The sequence below is a fragment of the Sceloporus occidentalis genome, unplaced genomic scaffold (assembly GCF_023333645.1).
Source record: "Sceloporus occidentalis isolate IW3139 unplaced genomic scaffold, rSceOcc1.0.p SCAF_38, whole genome shotgun sequence".
In the NCBI taxonomy this organism is placed as follows: domain Eukaryota; kingdom Metazoa; phylum Chordata; class Lepidosauria; order Squamata; family Phrynosomatidae; genus Sceloporus; species Sceloporus occidentalis.
In genome coordinates, this window is record NW_028317018.1 from 1,944,024 (window position 1) to 1,962,321 (window position 18,298).

General features: G+C 41.5%; 1 protein-coding gene across 1 annotated transcript; it reads right to left on the reverse strand.

The window, feature by feature from the left end:
• Nucleotides 1-1,048: 1,048 nt before the first annotated feature.
• LOC149290610 (germinal-center associated nuclear protein-like) lies at nucleotides 1,049-18,029 on the reverse strand. The gene is made up of 23 exons (XM_089488417.1): nucleotides 17,766-18,029; nucleotides 16,969-17,181; nucleotides 16,269-16,347; nucleotides 16,021-16,165; nucleotides 15,749-15,936; nucleotides 15,415-15,554; nucleotides 14,988-15,185; nucleotides 14,223-14,491; nucleotides 13,819-13,981; nucleotides 13,283-13,443; nucleotides 12,939-13,171; nucleotides 12,549-12,724; nucleotides 12,352-12,452; nucleotides 10,912-11,046; nucleotides 10,279-10,431; nucleotides 9,893-10,090; nucleotides 9,659-9,727; nucleotides 9,430-9,558; nucleotides 8,543-8,690; nucleotides 8,021-8,267; nucleotides 4,485-4,582; nucleotides 1,604-1,994; nucleotides 1,049-1,311 (listed from the first exon to the last, which is right to left on the reverse strand). Exons 1-23 carry the CDS (start codon nucleotides 18,027-18,029, stop codon nucleotides 1,049-1,051), a joined length of 4,161 nt encoding a protein of 1,386 aa, XP_089344543.1.
• Between the last annotated feature and the right edge of the window lie 269 nt (nucleotides 18,030-18,298).

An 18,298-nucleotide genomic window follows, 5' to 3' on the forward strand; every position in this document is an offset into this window, starting at 1 on the left:
TAAAATGTTGCAACCTCTCTTCGAACCTGAAATTAACAATGACTTCGTAAATACCAACTACTTTTCTCCCACATTCAGCCAAGCCGATCACAACGTTGTTGCTGTGGCATCATCCTACGAACACCACATGCCCTGTTTCTACTAATGCATTATACTTCATTATTAAACAAGATTGCCCCCCCACCAAAAAAAACGCATACCTTCGGTTTTCTTCCTTCTCAGCCAATATAGATTGTTTCAGCTGTGGAAGAGCACTGATGATATTTGTCACTTTATTTTGTGTCCCTTCATCCATGTTTTGTTCAGAAATAAAATGAAAGGTTCTCACAGCATTGTCCGTCTTTGAGGAATGCTGTCTTCTGGTAGGAAAACCGCTTAGGATAAAAGTAAAGAGTAAAAATAAAGAAAAGAATCTAAAGAAGCAACACATCTGTTTCGGTAGCATCCTAATCTAATTCATATTTATCTCACCTATCACTGGTCCACAGCGCTTCCTTGTGAGTGTCAAGACGAGCGTCCTCCCATGTCTTGGGAGGCGTAAATTTTTTTAAATCTCCCTCCAAAAAATACACCAAGAGTTCTTCAGGTGAGCCTGTAGAGATGAACAGGTTATAAGTCTGGCAACATTTATATATTTTAGTGTTGTCATAATTGAGTATCTGGTCTGTTTGTTAAACTAATGGAGCCTATGCAGTCTTTAATTTAAAGGTCAAGCCAAGGGAGAGAAATAAAAGGAAAAAAGTGAGGAGGAAATTATGTAAGTATTTAATTTGGCATAAAGGAGCATACATATAAACAAAGGTAAATTGGTCAATCAGTCAAACACTATGACCTGCTACTACGTAGTTGCCCAATGGCATATAAATGATTGCTAAGATAAGCCATGTATCTTATCTTACACCTCTAGTCATAGCAGAAAACCTTGTTTAGAAATACTGGTTTAATTATCGTTAAGCTATTTATATATTATTGGAAAAGTTAAGGAAGGGTTGAAAATCTTTGGAAGAGGAGAGATCGAACTATCACATTAGCAATAAGGCTTTCGGAGTTAATCACCTGAAGAGTTTATTATTGCGGGTGAATCCCAGTCTCTTAGTCGGTGGTTAATACAAAGGAAAATTAAGTTATCCCAAGGAATGTCTTCTATAGAGGGTCCAAAACCATCTGGTTCGTTGTGCCCGTCTTGCCAGCTCTTATATGCACGTCCCAGGAGACACCGTACCTCAGAGAGGAGGACAGGAAATGCCTCTTGACGCCTACAAATCTGCCTCGCATATTCCAGGACCATATCACGAACAGGGGGCCAGGGTGCTGTTGAGTAAAGGGATATTCATGCATTATATAATTTCTTCTTAAAAAGGATTCCCATACATTATATGAAAGCTCTATCCATGCTATGGCGTGTAACAAGCAATAAAGCTAAAAGAAGTGGAGCCAAGCAGAAGATGGAGACTGGGAGGGGACTAGATAAATTACAAAAGTAAAATTAAAACATAAGTAAATAACAGTTTCAGAACAGCCATAACAAAGTTATGTAAAATCCAGAATATTTTCATAACTTTCCATTCCTGAAAGATTTTCTCACTACTGAACACTTTCTTACCCCCTTGTGGTGGTTTATCCATTTGCGGTATCTGAAAGGAAAGCAGCACTTTTTTTAGCCAAGACAGATGAGCAGGACCATTCCAGCCAAGGTGGGGCATTACAGAACTACCCTTTGGACATGTAAACTCTGTTACTGGCCAAGACAAGTCACAAAAGTGTTCTGAAGACACAGCTTCTGCCAGGAACGAGATTGAGCAGTTATACAGATCGATGATGGCTGCAGGATCCTGGGACGGAAGCAGTGCTTTCTTGCGTTCTGATACATCATGATCAAAGCGTTTACTAAAGGTACAACACACACCATCCTCTATATATTGCTGCAATGGTAGACAGCACAAGTCCAAGGAGCGAGGACAGTTGGACAAAAGGAACTGTACAGCAGAGGTGACCTGTAAAAGAGAGGAAAAGAGATATTAATGCCAGGGAAAACAACCATAATAGTTAAATCAGCGAAAGGGAGAAAATGCAGTGCGAGGATTTGAGTGGAAAAATAAATCACTGCTGACAAGCCTGACAGCCATACACATGCAAACAAATAAGAAAGCTCTAAAGACAGGTCAGAAAAATACAATTCACGGAAGTTAATGATACGATACTCTTGCATGCTTCAAAACTTTAAAATGGCAAAAGAGGACACTTTTCTTTTAGGGAGCGTGGCTTTACTACATTTGCATGACTTTATGACATAGGAATTATTATTTAAAGGGTAAGTCCCATGGCAAAATATTTTTCAGGCCATATACAGTAATGTAGATTAGCATTCATGAAAAGTTTGATTTCATGTTGTTCCAATAAGCTTAATTTATCTGCAGGTTGTGCTGGTTGTCGGTCATGTGATAATTTGCATGACTTCCCCTGTGTAAACATCACAAAGAGTTAACCGTTTATGGCAATGCTAAAGATGCCCTACTTATCAAATAAAATAATTTCTGCCATAATCAGAGTGTCAGGCTGAGCGATTAAGACCAAAGATCTGGGTCCTAAAAAGGGTAACACATAACTGGAACAGCATCTACTACAAAGTGGTAGAGGCCAATACAGTGAGGAATATAAATGGACGAGATAGGCAAATGGCTATCCTGAATATAAGATGAGAGTACGGAATGATCAAGGCCCGACTCTTGACATCAGGAAAAATCGTATCTTCCGTCAAATTCAGAGTTTTAGAAAGGGACACCTGGGAGAATCTAAACTCCTGAAATCAATAGGGACTTTTATGACATTGCATTCTAAATACATAGACATTAATATGTAGTTGGTCCCCCTTTGCAGCTATAACGGCTTCCACTCTTCTGGGAACGATTTCCACAAGATTTTGGAGAGTTTCTGTGGGGAATTTTTGCAACCATGCCTTTATGGACCTTGTTTTGTACACTGGGGCACAGTCATGATGGAATAGAAAAGGCCCTTCCCCAAAACTGTTCCCACAAAGTTAGAAGCATAGTGTTGTCCAAAATGTCTTGGTATATCACCTTCAGCTCACAAAACGTTCTACTAGATGAATGGGAGACAATTCCCACAGAAACAGAAAAATCTTACAACCACGGATGGACCGCACTGGACACGGCCACAGAGACTACTATGATGTATTGAAGGATCCATCTAAGACTCCTAACACGTCATGCACACAGGAACATATCCACACGCTTAAACACTTGAATAACATACATACACAGGCACACACACACACACACACAATAATGCACCCCAAAACAATCCCACCCTAATATACCTAGACACATGCCCACTATAACACACCTGAAAACATACAAACATACCCATAAAAACAGATGTACACAATAGCATACCCACAAACATACGCTATCACACCCAGACACACATTCAAACACATCCTTCACTTACTCTGCCTACCCCTAGATTTAACACGTGGCGCTTTGTATTAGTGATGCCCTAGACCAAGTAGCACCCCGCAATATTCTCGTGTCCAAATGCTACATACAGTGACACACACACTCATTTTAACCAGAAATAGGCCCGGATTTAACCCTAGGTGCCCCTGAGTTAAACATGTGTTACAGGGAATCATTCTCTTTCCTTTAAGTACGACATGCCTGCTCATACACACACATATGCACTGCTCTTACGCATGCCTGCCCACAAAAACACACATATACGCTGCAATTGCCTGCACATACACACTTGCCAGTACTCACACATATGCACTACCCTTATACACGCCTGCCCAAACATACATAAACTGCTCACACACACACGCCTCCCCATAAATATACACTGCCCTTGCACATACTTACACAGACGTATACACTATAAGACAAATACACTCCTTATATACACAAATATACACTGCCCATACAGACATACACATATACACAGCCCATACAGACGTACACATATACACTGCCTATGCAGACGTACACATATACACTGCCCATACACACGTATGCACATACACTGCCCTTATATGCGCGTGCCCATACACGCACATATACACACACACATATGTCTGCCCAAGTGCCCATATACATGCCTCACCATTTGTATATGCACACACACATATCTACCATCAGACCCCCCACCTTCGTTTTGCTCACTCTCAGTGCAGTGCAGCTGTGCACAGCTGTTTATGCTGAGCGCCGGGGCTGGGATATAAACGTCATATCCCATCGCCCGGCGCTCAGTGACAGAGAGCACACTGACCGCACCACTTACAGCCCTGGGGGGGGGGGGATTTCTCTATTATCGGTCCCCCCCACCTGATTTCCTGGAGGGGATTCATCCCCCCGGTTCCTACGCCCGTGATAAAACCCACAGAATATTGAGAACCAATAATGTGTAAGGTAAGTGCGATGGCAGAGACTCTTATTATTAGATTATATATACAAATAAATCTCACATACCTGGTCCGAACCTTGCATATCATTCACGGTATCTGGGACCAGGATAACTATATACTCTGAGATTAGACCGTGTGAAACAAGATCTGTACGATTAAGCCCTAAAAAAAAATGCAGACAGAAGAGTTTCCAACGGGTTACTGAACGCAAAAAACACAATTCAAAAAACAAAATTGACCAACATTTTGGCTTAATAAACGTAAGCATCAGAACATTATGCCAATGCTACTAACCAACCTAAATGAGAAGTCACACTTTATAAATCTATCTAAACCCTTCACTTGTACTTTGTTAAACACATGAATAGGCTACATAATATAGGTTTTTTTTAATTGGATATTAAAAATGATATTTGGATATCAACAGTGGCGTCTCGCAGATTTTCAAATTTTGCAACACAATTAAATTGTATACGTTACTTGCATAACCTACTGAGCACGGTATAAGTATATGATAGACAAAGTCAAAAGACTAAATATGAAGAATCTCCCCCTCTTGTGAGAACAAACACAATTGTATTAGGGTTACAGTGCGTGTAGAAAAATCTTTTTTGTTCTCTCTCTAGAGGTGATCTATTAAGTCTCTCACCTATCCTGCTCTGGTTAGGACCATCAAGACATGTCGATACCGAGGACTGATTATTAGCTCTCAATTCAGTGTATGAAGAGGATTTACTGAAAATACTTAATTACTATATTTCTGTCATAACTGCTTAATTTTTTTCTTTCCCGTTTACTGAACCCACACAAGTTATATATTGCTTTTTTCAGGACAAGAAGGGCTTTCTTTAGATGGCATTGTTTTGATTGTATCATATTATTTACTACTAAAAAAGTCTAAAACATGGTGAAAAATTTTATAAAAAAATTACTTTTACTCATCTATAAAAGGTAATGAAAAAACCTGCTAAATAGATTCTACTATTTGTCCTGAGTTTAGAAATACCCAATGTTTTTATGTTTTTTTTTTGCTTTTTTCTACACGTTATGGGGCAATAAGTACAGGTAGCGTTTTGCTATTTCCAAGCCATTTTATCCAAATCTGGTAATTCTTCCCCCCATGTGCCATTTCAGGTATCTTTGAAGCCGGCCAATGCAATTTACTAGGGCTGCAACTAACGATTATTTTAATAATCGATTATTTGGCCGATTATTTTTTCGATTAATCGATTAATCGGATAAAAAAAAACAATATGCAAATTTTTTGTTTATTTAAAATAATTTAATGAACTGGATGTTAAAAAACAACTTAAAATTTACATTAACATTCTTATTTTGTTATGATGTAATAAAAAACCAATATTTTCAAAGTACAAAAACCCAAACAATATTTATGAAACAAAATAACCCCAAACATTCTGAAAAGAGGTGGACTATTACTGTTCAAGAAACTTTGCCCCAGCCCTGGTACTTTGCACCCAGCACTTTGCACCCAGCCCTGGCACTTTGCACCCAGCACTTTGCACCCAGCCCTGGCACTTTGCACCCAGCACTTTGCCCCACCCCTGGCACTTTGCACCCGGCACTTTGCACCCGGCACTTTGCACCCGGCCCTGGTACTTTGCACCCAGCACTTCGCACCCAGCCCTGGCACTTTGCACCCAGCACTTTGCCCCACCCCTGGCACTTTGCACCCGGCACTTTGCACCCGGCCCTGGCACTTTGCACCCAGCACTTTGCCCCAGCCCTGGCACTTTGCACCCAGCACTTTGCCCCTGCACCCAGTCTCCAACTCTGCCCTGCACCCAGCCCTGCCCCCACATTCTGCCCTGCCCCCACACTCACACCCTGCCCCCACTCTGCCCTGCACCCACACCCTGCCCTGCATCCACACCCCCACTCTGCCCTGCACCCAGTCTCCTGCCCTGCCCCCACACTCACACCCTGCCCTGCATCCCCACCCCCACTCTGCCCTGCACCCCCACCCCCACTCTGCCCTGCACCCCCACCCCCACTCTGCCCTGCACTCAGTCTCCTACCCTGGCCTGCCCCCCCACCCCCACTCTGCCCTGCATCCCCTGAAACCCCACCCCCACCCCCGCGAATCGCTCTGTGCGAACGGAGCCACTCGCACAGAGCGAACCGCTCTGTGCGAACGGAGCCACTCGCACAGAGCGATTCGCACAGACATGAAGAATACTTACCTCCGGAACGCGTCACATCCGTCACGCAACTAAAAGAAGGCGGAGAGTGCAGAGCGTGTAGCGGAAGCGGGGAACGCTCGCGGAGGTAAGTAAAAGGAGCCAACAACGAATCGATCACTCGATTAATCGATAACGGAAATCGTCGACAATGATTTCCGTTATCGATTATTATCGATTCGTTGTTTCAGCCCTACAATTTACCCCATCAAGTCATATATTTTTGAAAACTAGACACCCCAGGGTATTTCAAATGCTAGTATTTTAACTCTTTGCATGCACACATTTAACCACCAGCATTTTTTCAAAGTTGCAGTAGTATTTTTCCCCCACACACCTACTTTATGTATGAATTTACAGCTCCTGGTTTATGCCGCTGTCACACAACACCCCAATATGTGTTCAACAACATCTCCTGAGTACAGTGATACCCCACATGCATGGGTGTGTCATTTTTTGGAGGGAACTAAAAGGCCACATTTGGTACGTGTGCATTTTTCTAATTGGAAATGAGATGTGTGGCCATCCTTCCCCCGTGTTAATTGGGACATTGTTGAACCCGGCCAATTCAATTTACCCCATCAGATCATAAATTTTTTTTTTTTTTTTTTTTTTTAAAGTAGACACCCCACGGGAATTTCCATGCGAGAATTGGTTTTAACTCTTTAAATGCGAGCTAATGTGCTAATTTTAGGGCTTGCTCACAAAAATATATTTTTTATATATATATTTTATTTTTTTTTTGCCTTTTTTACATTTTTTTCAACTTGAAGGTTCCCCTGATAGTGACATCAGTGGGAAATTTACATTTTACAGTTTTTTTTACTTTTTTTCTTATTAATTTTATTTTTTAATTTATTTTTACTAATCACAATGTGATTAGAAAGCTGGGCTCCATTGACTTGCATGGTTAAATGCAGTACCTGTATTCAACCTGCAAGTGGAGCCAGAGTTCTCTAGAGGGTCTGGAGACCATCTAGCAAACTTTTTCATCTTTATTATTTTTTTTCCCGGGCCACCGCCATCTTGCGCATGGTAAACATTACGTGCGGCTGTGACCGCTCTCCGGAGTAAGTTTAGGAGGTGATCGTTGATGGCCTCCTAAACTCTTTTAAAACGGGCGTCCGCCGCCATACAATGTCCTGGCACGTTAATTGACGTTAACCGTTTGTTTTCCGGACCGTCAATTGTCAAAAAAAAAAAAAAACACACAAAAAAAACTATGCATGTGGTGTAAGAATAGCTTTTTTTGTTGTTTTTTTAGTGTGGTAATGTTGAGGACACGCATAGATTTCACATGATATATAGCATATATAAAGTGCTATCCCGAAGTATGTGGAATATATCAGTTCAAAGCAGGGAACCAAATATTTTAAGGTTAGTACTGATTTATACAGACCTTCTTCCACCTTGCTCACTAAATCCTGGTGCTGCCCTGGTACTAGCACAGCAAGCGGTGGTGGTGGGCGGAAAGGCTTGGCTTGCAGTAGTTGCTTTAGCTGCAGTATAGCAGTAATCCAGTATAAGTCATCATCAGTAACATCTGTACGCGTAGGCAACAAGAGCATGAGGGCACTCGTCCCCAGCAGCTGTTTTTGAGCTTCAACCTGCTCCATCTCAGAAGGTTTAAGGGGACCTTGTACCACCTGAGAAAAAGAGGCATTTGTAAGAGGAAGTAGAAATTCCATACTGGGTGAATTTGTTGGATTTTCCAAAGAGAGACTTTGGGGGGGGGGGACATTGTGTACAAAAGGGTGGGTAAAATGCAGCATATACAAAATGCAGATCGGTTGAGAAAGACCCATACCACATAGGTATGGAGATAGAAAAGCACAATTCAGATTACTAAAAGGAGGGGAAAGTAAAAAAGAATGCTGAATTTTTGCCAAGTAGAAGGGATGAGAGATTTTTTTGGCCTCACCTTGACGCACACATTAACATGCACAGAGTGGTCTTTGTACGGCTGTAACAAGCTGTACAGTGCAAGTGTTTGAACCGGTTGTCCCTGATCCTGTAATAGCTGGGAATCCATTCTGTAGAACTTCACCTTTAACCACTCACAGAGGATGCTGTAACAGACGTTAATAGGTCATTCAACAGGGCACTCGGATGTGAACTGATTTACAGACCTCTAAACAATCACTGGCTGTGATCAGTGATGCCGACTGTTTTCTTCAACGATCCCAGTCTTTCAATACATCAAGCAGCATTTCAATTAGAAACGCTGGCTAGCCTGCCATACTGGCTCAAATCAATTATTTAATTGGGGGATGGGCCACCAGTTAGGGGTACAGGACCCACTGTAGGTGGGAAAACATTTTACTTTCTAAAAGAAAAAACACAGCAGGGGCCACGTAACACAATGTGACCCCAAGGTAATATCGCCGATGATCACAGCATGCAGCCATGAGTTGTGTGATGAGTTACGTGTAAGGTGTGGATGTACAGAAATCCAAGTTATGATGTAAGAAAGCATGAAGATGTGAAATATGTTTAATGCGAGTATGTATGTATACATGTGTATGCCATGCGAATATGTTGTGAGTGTGCATTAGTGTCATTCTGTATTAATAAAAGTATTTTTGTGTGTATGTGCGGTGTGCTAGTATGGCCCTCCATACAAGTGAAGTTGGACAGCGCTACTCTAGATGCTTCTGTGCTGTGCAAGGATTTATACTACCTTTGACATAGCATGTTTAGTATCTTTCCCATTATTGGCATCAGGCCCCTCGTTACCAGTACTTATTTTAAGAAGATGGGTCTGTATTAGCATCTTGTGTCAGTAGAAGACACTCTGGTCACATTCACCTTGTAGGGTCATTGGGTTCATCATTTTTAGGCAAAATAAGAACCATTTTCCAAAAAATATAGTTCTTCAATGCACGAAGGTTCTCAACAAGCAAAGGAGGCAGTTCTAAAGGGGTCCATGCAGAATCACTGAAGAGTAAAAAAAAAAAAAAAAAAAAAAAAGTTTAGTGACTAAAGGAATAGCTGAATTATTATACTGAGGTGAGACTCCATTTGCTTAAATACATACCAAAGAAGCTCTTGTACAAAATGCTGAACCTTCATTTTATGGAACATCTGCTCCTGTAGCTGCTGAAGCCTGAAGAAAGATGTACATAATGAGACGCAAAAAAATGGCGTGGAGCAGGGGGCTGCTCAGGTGCCGATAAGGTAGATCATATTAACACTACTTTCGGCCTGGACACTTAATTCAGACAAAAAACAAGGCCATCTCACCTTCCCACTGTACAGCATTATTGCCTACCTGGTGAAAGACACACTTAATTTTCCTGCATGTCCCATGTCAAGAAAACCTTTAGCCAGGTTCTGATCATCAGGTGGAAAAGGTGCACTGGGTAGTAACACCTTAATTGCGTTACCGCAGGCCACAGAACCAGGAGCAGCTGGAAACCCTCTCATCTGACGTCTCAGCCTCTTTCGTGAAGCCAACACTTCCTTCCATCTGAAGATGTAACAGCATATATGCATTATGATTTCACGCCCTGTCTAAAACACATTCAAGTAAAGGCTAAACAAGCTACATATCCATCCATACAGAAAGCCATCAACAAGCCAAGCAACAGGCATTCTGAGAGAAAACGAGGGGCACTGCTAAAGCCAATGTTATTTGCAGGTAAGTATAGATCTTACCTCTGGGTGTATTTGCTGTAAAGGTGCATCTGACGGAGTGATTCTCTGGCTAACAGGAAGATCTCGTCATTGAGGAACCGATCTACTGTTCCATCGCACACTTCCTGGGAGCAGCGTGCAATACGAGCTCTATGGTCCAGCTGCAGCGCTTGTCTGTGTGGAGGCAAGAGAAAAAAAAAAAAAAAGTGAAAGACACGAAAAAACAAAAGGAACATTTCTGTGAGACGTTTAACAAGCCGGACAGGATCTAAAACAGGGCAGGAAAGAGTAAATCACACACATATATGGTAGCAGATGTGTGACTTATTGGGCACTTAGATGGTACCGGTGATGGCAAACTAACTTTCCATCGCTCTCCTCTTTATTCCGGTGTCACTTACTGCAGAGTTTCACTGGAAATACTGTAGATACATTTAGTCAAAACGTCATTAAGCAGCTCAGTGCACTGGAAATGGCTGATCGTAGTTAGCAGCCTCTCCCTCTCCTGCTTTAGCCTAAAATTAAAAACAAAACAATAAAACAATGCTTAAATTAAGAGCTATAATAACAAGCCATAAAGGTAAGCTCATGGGATACTCGTTTCATTATTACCCAAATATCCAAGTTAAATTCCATATCTGCTCATTAACTTGCCTGGCTTCCTCTGCTTGTCTGCGTTTTTCCTCTTTTACGCTCTCAGTCTCAGCTTGAACGACTTCTTTTGCAATTTTAACTGAAAATTCGGAGATCACTTCTGTAAGGAGGGTGTCATAAAGTATAGAGGACTCTCTGCAAGGGGAACAAAGGAGCAGTAGAAGAGGACTCAGAATCAAATGAAGCAAATAATGGTAAACGAAAAACGACAGATTTCAGTTTGTCGAAATCATATACTGTTTTTTCAGCACAAGTAGGGCTTTCATTTGAAACCATATTAAGCTGGGTAGTACATTGTTTTGTTTGAAATAAACTGGAAAAAGTGGGGGGAAAAAATGGAAAAAAAACGCATTTTTTTTGTATACATACAAATTGTACACACATTGAACCAATGGGAATAAATTATCCCAAATATATTCATTAACTTGTCCTGATTTGGAAACCACCCAACATGGCCAGGATTTTCATCTATTTTGACCAGTATAGGGCAAATATTGCAAAGCATGCATCACGTTTTTAAAATGTAATTTTTTTCAAATTTGGCATGGTAGTCTAATAACTGCAATAGTTGTCACAGATACTGATTACCCCCCCAAAATTATATGTTTATGAACAGTAGATAAATCAAGGTGTACAACTAGGGTCATTTTGACACTTTTCAAACAGGGATTTTATCGCCAATTGCTGCCAAATTTTGAGGTATTTTAATTGTGTTCACCAACAAGGCCTCACATGCATGGTTCATGCATTTTTTGAGGACGCTATGAGGGCAAAACTGGAACATGCGCATTTTAGTTTTCAAATTTGGAATTTTCAGAAATTGGTTTACTGGGCCCATATCCCATTTGTCCCATTTTGGAAGCCCCCCCACTGTAAATTACCCCATAAAAGTATATATTTATGAACAGCAGATAAGTCAAGGTGTTCAACTAGGGTAATTTTGACAGTTTTCAAGCAGCCATTTCTTCATTGATGTCTGGCAAAATTTCACGGAAAATGTATTTTATTGCGTTTTTAACGCATACATTTCAGTGTTGCAATTTATTTCTTGCACACAATGGAAGAAAACACCACATTTTGTTCACCAACATCCCCCGGTTCCAACAAGGCCTCACATGCATTCCTGGGCAGGCAGCAGCAGCAGGGCCCCCACGATCACCACGATTGTGGCGATGTGGGGGCAGTTTCGGGGTATGACGTACCTGGTACGTCCCGGTCTACCGGTGACCTATGACCAGGAGGTACCAGGTACGTCCCGGTCCTGAAGGGGTTAATGAGGTCATTGATTTTCAGTGTAACAAGAATATTCTGAAGTAGAAGAATATTTTAAGGCAGTACAGATTCTGACAAGGAGGGGGTCTAGGGTGGTGTAGAAGCTCAATGCATCACTATAGACAGTGGCAAAAACAGAATGTGGGGCAGTAAGGATAGCAGTTTTACCCAGAAGCAAAAGCGATGTAGGCAGCTCCCGCTTTGCAGAGACCGTCACCTAGCTCTTTCAACGTGTCTTCAACAAGTTCTTCCATGACAGCAGCAATATCCTGGATTTAAAGAGTATCCAAAGAGCAAGTCACAAATGAGTGAAAGTCCTGAACAACCTACTGTAGTCCCCCAAAAAGACCACCTTTCAAATGTACCTGCTCGCTGTAAAGAACCTTAGGAGGGCTTTGGGTTCGTGCTGGCGGAAATACCGTCTGGAAAGCAGTCTGTATAGGAACAGATGCAGACTCTACAGTAGATGGTAGAAGAGCTACCAAGGGTTTCATAGTGAGCTCTTCAGGCACAATACCTCGGTTCTCTGGCTCAGGGTCACCTAGAAAATCAGAACAAAGGCCGTCATCAGATAAATGTAAATTTACACAATTAAAAGGGCATATGAGGTATAGCACACAAAGAACATTAACCTCCCTTTAAGCAATTCCATTAAAAAGACTGCAAGAATACTTTCTAATACTACAGCATCACATGTGATTAGTCAATAGGGGCACATCATCTTATGAAAAGGAAGTTATCTGTCCCTGTCTCACCAGGTGTCTCTTGGTTTTCTCTGGTTCCAGGGTCCATAATGCTAATTCCACCTGTAAACTTGTTTTGAAGGTCAAAGCTGCACATGGGATGGTGAAGGGTAAAGAGAGGGAGCGGTGCACCGTTCACTATTTCCCCCACGGAAACCTGGCGCTTTTGGCTGATAAATAAGCACTTCTTAGGGCTAGGAGGAACCTCTGGCTCAGTGAATGCTGCACGATTCAGCTCAACATTCCTTGGAAAACAAAAGGTAAAAAAAAAAAAAAAAAAAAAAAAAGTCAAAACAACTACAAAGGGTACAAAATGCTGACCTGTCTCTGTTTGAAATGTTACCATCCAAACTCACCCATCAAACACGCTAAGGCCATAGGAATTGAGAAATTGTGCTGCGTCATTTACATCATGGAAGAGCAGCTGATGAACCATGGTATCCAGAGGAAATAATGTGGTTCTCTGGATGCTGGCAGTGTACGCAACATTGAGGCTCCGTACAGCATGTCTTCGAATCTAAAATAAAGTGTTTACTTGGAGTTTACCTTACACATTAAAGACAGCTAGATTTTTTCACTAGAAAAACAAAACAAAAATATGGCAAAGTATAACAAATAAGCTATAAATCAACAGTTGTCTATGTTGCCCAACATCAGCTGTAAGAACTTGAATATCGAAACAGTGTGCATCTTAAAGGACTAGCACAAGCACCAAGGAAGAGTGGGCTACAGTATTCCCATTGCTCAGTTTACCATAAGATCCTGAATATAAGAAAAGACCAAGGGTTTACAGCATAATAAAAACATGTCAGACTAAATGCAACGAATAGTTCTTATCTCCTGTCAAATTCTATTTTTCTATGTAACATCCGTAACTTATTATTGCTCTCACCTGGTTAAAGTAACAGTGCAATATGCAACTGTTTAGATAAGATGCAGACCGAACCAGCTTGAAGAACCTGACAAAGTTCGTGCTGTTCAGGGCTGAAAATACTTGTACTGCAAATTTTACTTCAGCAGAGTTGCGGATAGAAGGATGAAACTGTTGGATCTCTCTAAGGGACAAATAAATGAAAGCATTAAGGAAGGAAAACGGCAGAGCAGTTTGGAACTGGGAGAGATTAAAACATAGTAAAAATTAGAAGTGCAAGAAGAAGACAATAACGACAAAGATATTGCAGAGACAGAAAACACGGGAAGGGGGAGGATATGTGGACACAAGAACGGTAATACAGAGGATTCTACGAGGCATGTGTATTTATTTGTCTGTGTTGGTTCATGAGCAAAAACAGTCACCTGAGAATGTCTCCCTTGTTCAGGTTGAGCAAGACACTATAGCCCCTGAACTCTGGCTCATTGGGGCAGAACACGCCTCGGCTTTGAAGATCCTGATACATCTCCTTTAAGCTCTGCAGGCATTTTGTCATGTTCTCATTGTTGATCTTTGCATCAAACGAGGACATGGGCTCCTCACACATCTGGTGGGCGCAGTGTATGTGGAAACGCATGCACTTCTCCATCAGCGACACAGTCACAAGGTTGCACAAATGTTGCTGTGTTATATCCTTGATGAAACAAAATATTCATATTAAATTATTTTACCACAAAAACTGGGGAATAAGTGCAACATGTAGAAATCCAACCCTTCTCCTTAAATGAGACAATCTTATGTCTGGGACACCCCTACTATAGAAGAATGTATAATAAAGTACCATGTCAGTACTTTAATATGCATTTTCAAAATGAATAAAAATAATTAAAACACCTACCTGACATGGAAGTTATACCTATGCTGCCGAATCAATGAGAAAACTTTACATATGTGAATTGGGGTCTAAACATACCCCCTGCATGCAGCGTTCATCAGAGCCAGCAAGTGCAGAAAGTTGCATTCCCCTGTAGGGCACTTAGCTGGGGAGGGATGCGTGTGGGGGATTCCATGGTCCCCTCCCATGCATTAGCAAAACAAATCCCCACATTCAAATTAAAAAAAACAAAAAAAAACGTTATATGCATTAAAAAAAGCTTGCCATGCCAGCAACAATAAAGCAAAACACTCACCTTTCTAATCCCACGTGTGCGGTTCCACACAAAATCATACCATTCCCGGTAATTATCCTCCCCAAGGTCCATGATCTGAGTTACAAGGTAATTCATTGTCATATTTAGTACAGGAGCTGGGCGTAATTCATGAGGAAGCGGTTCCTCTTGATCAGCAGAGGAACGACTATACTCCTTGATGGCAGCTGCATGGTCCAACTGAAAATGACATAATAAATGGTGATAACGATATAGGACCCGGGCCGCTTCATCTGTTTGACAGTATTGTTAAATAGGACTGGAACAATGATATAATTCAACGCTGCTGGGGATCTGTGCAGCAGACATCAATACCAGTGTGCAATGACACCACTACAACATCTACTCCCGTAGCAAAAAAAATACAGAAGTAACTTAAAAAGATCCCCCCACAAAGCCAAATATTTACCTTATCAGTTCCTGGAAAATACTCAAAGGAGCTAAGTTGGTTGCGAGTATCCCTCATGTATCGTTCTTTCTCCGGACACATGTCAGGACAAGTGCCCACAAACACTTTGGCCTGGTCTAGTTCTGTTCGCTTTACCCGGGCTACACGAGAAACAAGGAAAAGGAAAAGGTAAGTTAAAACAAGTGTTGACCAACAAGCTGCTTAAGCAAAGTGTAGTCAAGTACAGAAATTCTGTAAAATAACATCTCTCCTCAGAATGCCCCAAGTGAATGGTATCTGGCTTCCATAAGTTTATCACCATTCAGATATAGAAGGGAAGAATAAAAAGCCTCACCTTGCCTCAAGATCCTGTCCCTTTGGTCCAGCAACCGATATTTTTCTTCTGAGCTTTCTGCCACAATACCCACAAGATGTGAAAGTGAAGGTGGCAGCGATGATCCTGTAGTATCGGAAGAAGGGCCTGGGGAATCGGCGCTCTCAGTATCAAACTGAACAGTGACAAGAGATTTCTTGTGAGGCGATCTGCAGAAATTAAAGCGAGTGGAAGGAATGACAACACAAGGACCATGTATCATGTTATCTTTTCTGTACAGGCATTACACTTACCCCTTGGAACCACTGCTTGCAGTTGGCTCTCGGGACAAAAATCTGCGCCCAGAAGACTGCAATGAGACTGTGGTCATCTCACTTTCCTCCCTGTTTTCTCGCTGACTTGTCATCTTAGATGAAGAAGATTCCTTTTTAAAAGGACCTAAAAAGAGAAGCCAAAGTACACGTGAATGTATAATAACGCAAATCACATTCGCTTCCTAATTTTATTTACTAGGGGTAGCGTATTTTGTGTATCCACTTACTGGTCTTCTTACGATGCCAAAACACGGACACCTCCCTGTGCAACTTCTTTCCCATTTTCTTGGCCTGAGCAGCAGCTGTCTGTAAACATCAACAACGCAGTTTAATAAGATCCCACTAAACATGGAATGAGTAACAAATTACAGAAGGCATGCTGCTAAAATTAGTAGTAGGAGGGGTCAGCATTATATCAATTTCAACATAACAAAGGAAGAGTTAAAGAGTAACGCAGGATGATCACAGTATGATAGAGCTACGGGGCGAAGTTGCTAGCAACACTTCTAAATACAGGCCTTGAGGGGGAACTTTCATCCTTGTTTTTGTAGTCTGACTAAGAAAAGCTGCTTGTTTCATTTGACTGCCCCGGGATGCCACATAAACTTGGATCCTCTGTGTCATCTTTAGCATGATTCACAAAGGAGAAAGAAGCGGGATCAGTGCCCGTTTTATTTCTCCTGGAGCAGCCACCGTTCCACAGATCAGCTTGAAAAAGCTTCTGATCAGGCCACCATTTATGTGGCGATAAACTATACCTTAAAGCAATTGGTCAGAGAAAAGAAAAACTAATATTTCAGCCCCTTTATTTTGTCACTTCATTATAGACTTATGCTTATCCCATGAAATCAGGTACATTCAAATTCATGACCAACACTGAGAAGCTGTTACACCTAGGGTTATGTATGCACCCCACAATTTACTTACGTGAGCGAGGAAATGAACGATTGCAAGCTTGCTCCCCGGCTTGCAGTACAAACGCTGCACCTTTCCAAACTTGCTAAAATACTTCTCCAAACTTTGCTTGTCGTTGAGATGCTGGGGCAAATTCTTCACCTGGATTGCAGTAAGCTCACTTGGAGAAAGAGGCCCTGCGCCGTCTGTACTGCTACTTGCACGCCTTGCTCTGCGCAATGGGGTCTTTGGAGGGACAACTGAAGGGAAAAGTGACAGAAAAAAACATAAAAACCTCAGAAAGGGACTACAAAGAAAATTCTATATAAAATAATATTTTCCACCTTGATGCCACGTAGGACATTACTCCATTAATAAACTACTTTTAGAACCGAGTGATTTATGTACTGGTTACAGTGGTGAAGCCTTAACAGTGGAAATACTGCTGTACACTGTCTAATATTACAGCATTTTAACAAAGGTAAATATCGCACCTATTAATTCCAAAATGTCATATGCCACATAACTCTGCCATAATACTCAAGGTACACAGCTGTGTATTTAATGAAAAAATGTAATTAACCTGAATCAGATCTAGAGGAGGCAGGGGTAATAGAACCAAAGTGAATCCTGAGAACAGAAAAGGTAGATAAGCCTGCCTTGTGATGAAGTTCAGAGCGACGAGCATTCATTTTCTCTCTAGTGCTATCCCTAAATCAAACTATGAGAGATTAATGCTGAAATACCTTCTACCTAGAATAATCAACTCCCAACCAATTATTCTGCTAACTGAAATCTATGTGAACAAAAGTATACATATTGTTATGTACCTGCAGTGTCTGCAGATTCAGTCTTGTCCTCTTGTACAGGTCGGAATTTGTTGGACGCTGGTTGACTAGGACCTGCTGTAGGAAAGGCTCTGGCACTTGTCTGGTAGTTGATAGCTGAAGAAGAATGTCTGCTAGGTGCTGACTGACTTGGTCCAGCTGAAATTTGGAATTTGCTGGATGTTTGCTGGACTGGTTCAGTTTTACCAACCGTCGACTGACTTGGGGAAGGTTCTTGTTCTGTAGGCTGACCGGCCGTTGCTTCATCCCTTTTAGAATTTCTTTGATTAGGCCTCATTTGGCTCTTCACAACATCATACAAGCTCCTTACCAAGAGGTTAGCTCCTCCAGATAACTGGTGTCTACTTTGTTTTTTCCCTGGGGAAATATCGCTTTTTTCTGACGTCGGGGTTTCAAGTCTGCTAGGGGAGTGATTCCGATCATCCTTCCTTTTAAAACTTTTGAGAGGTTCTTCTTTCCTGGTATCTTCCAAAAAGTCTGAGACTCCTGCACTGCTACTAGGGCTCACAATACTG

Bases quoted from the DNA above. Each gene is read 5' to 3' on its own strand.
- LOC149290610 (XM_089488417.1), bottom strand. From the start codon at position 18,029: ATGAAGCAACGGCCGGTCAGCCTACAGAACAAGAACCTTCCCCAAGTC. The intron at 15,555-15,748 runs GTGAGGCTTTTT...TTTCTCGTGTAG, and splicing joins GGACAGGATCTTGAGGCAAG to CCCGGGTAAAGCGAACAGAA. The intron at 1,312-1,603 runs GTAAGAAAGTGT...TTTACTCAACAG, and splicing joins GGATAAACCACCACAAGGGG to CACCCTGGCCCCCTGTTCGT.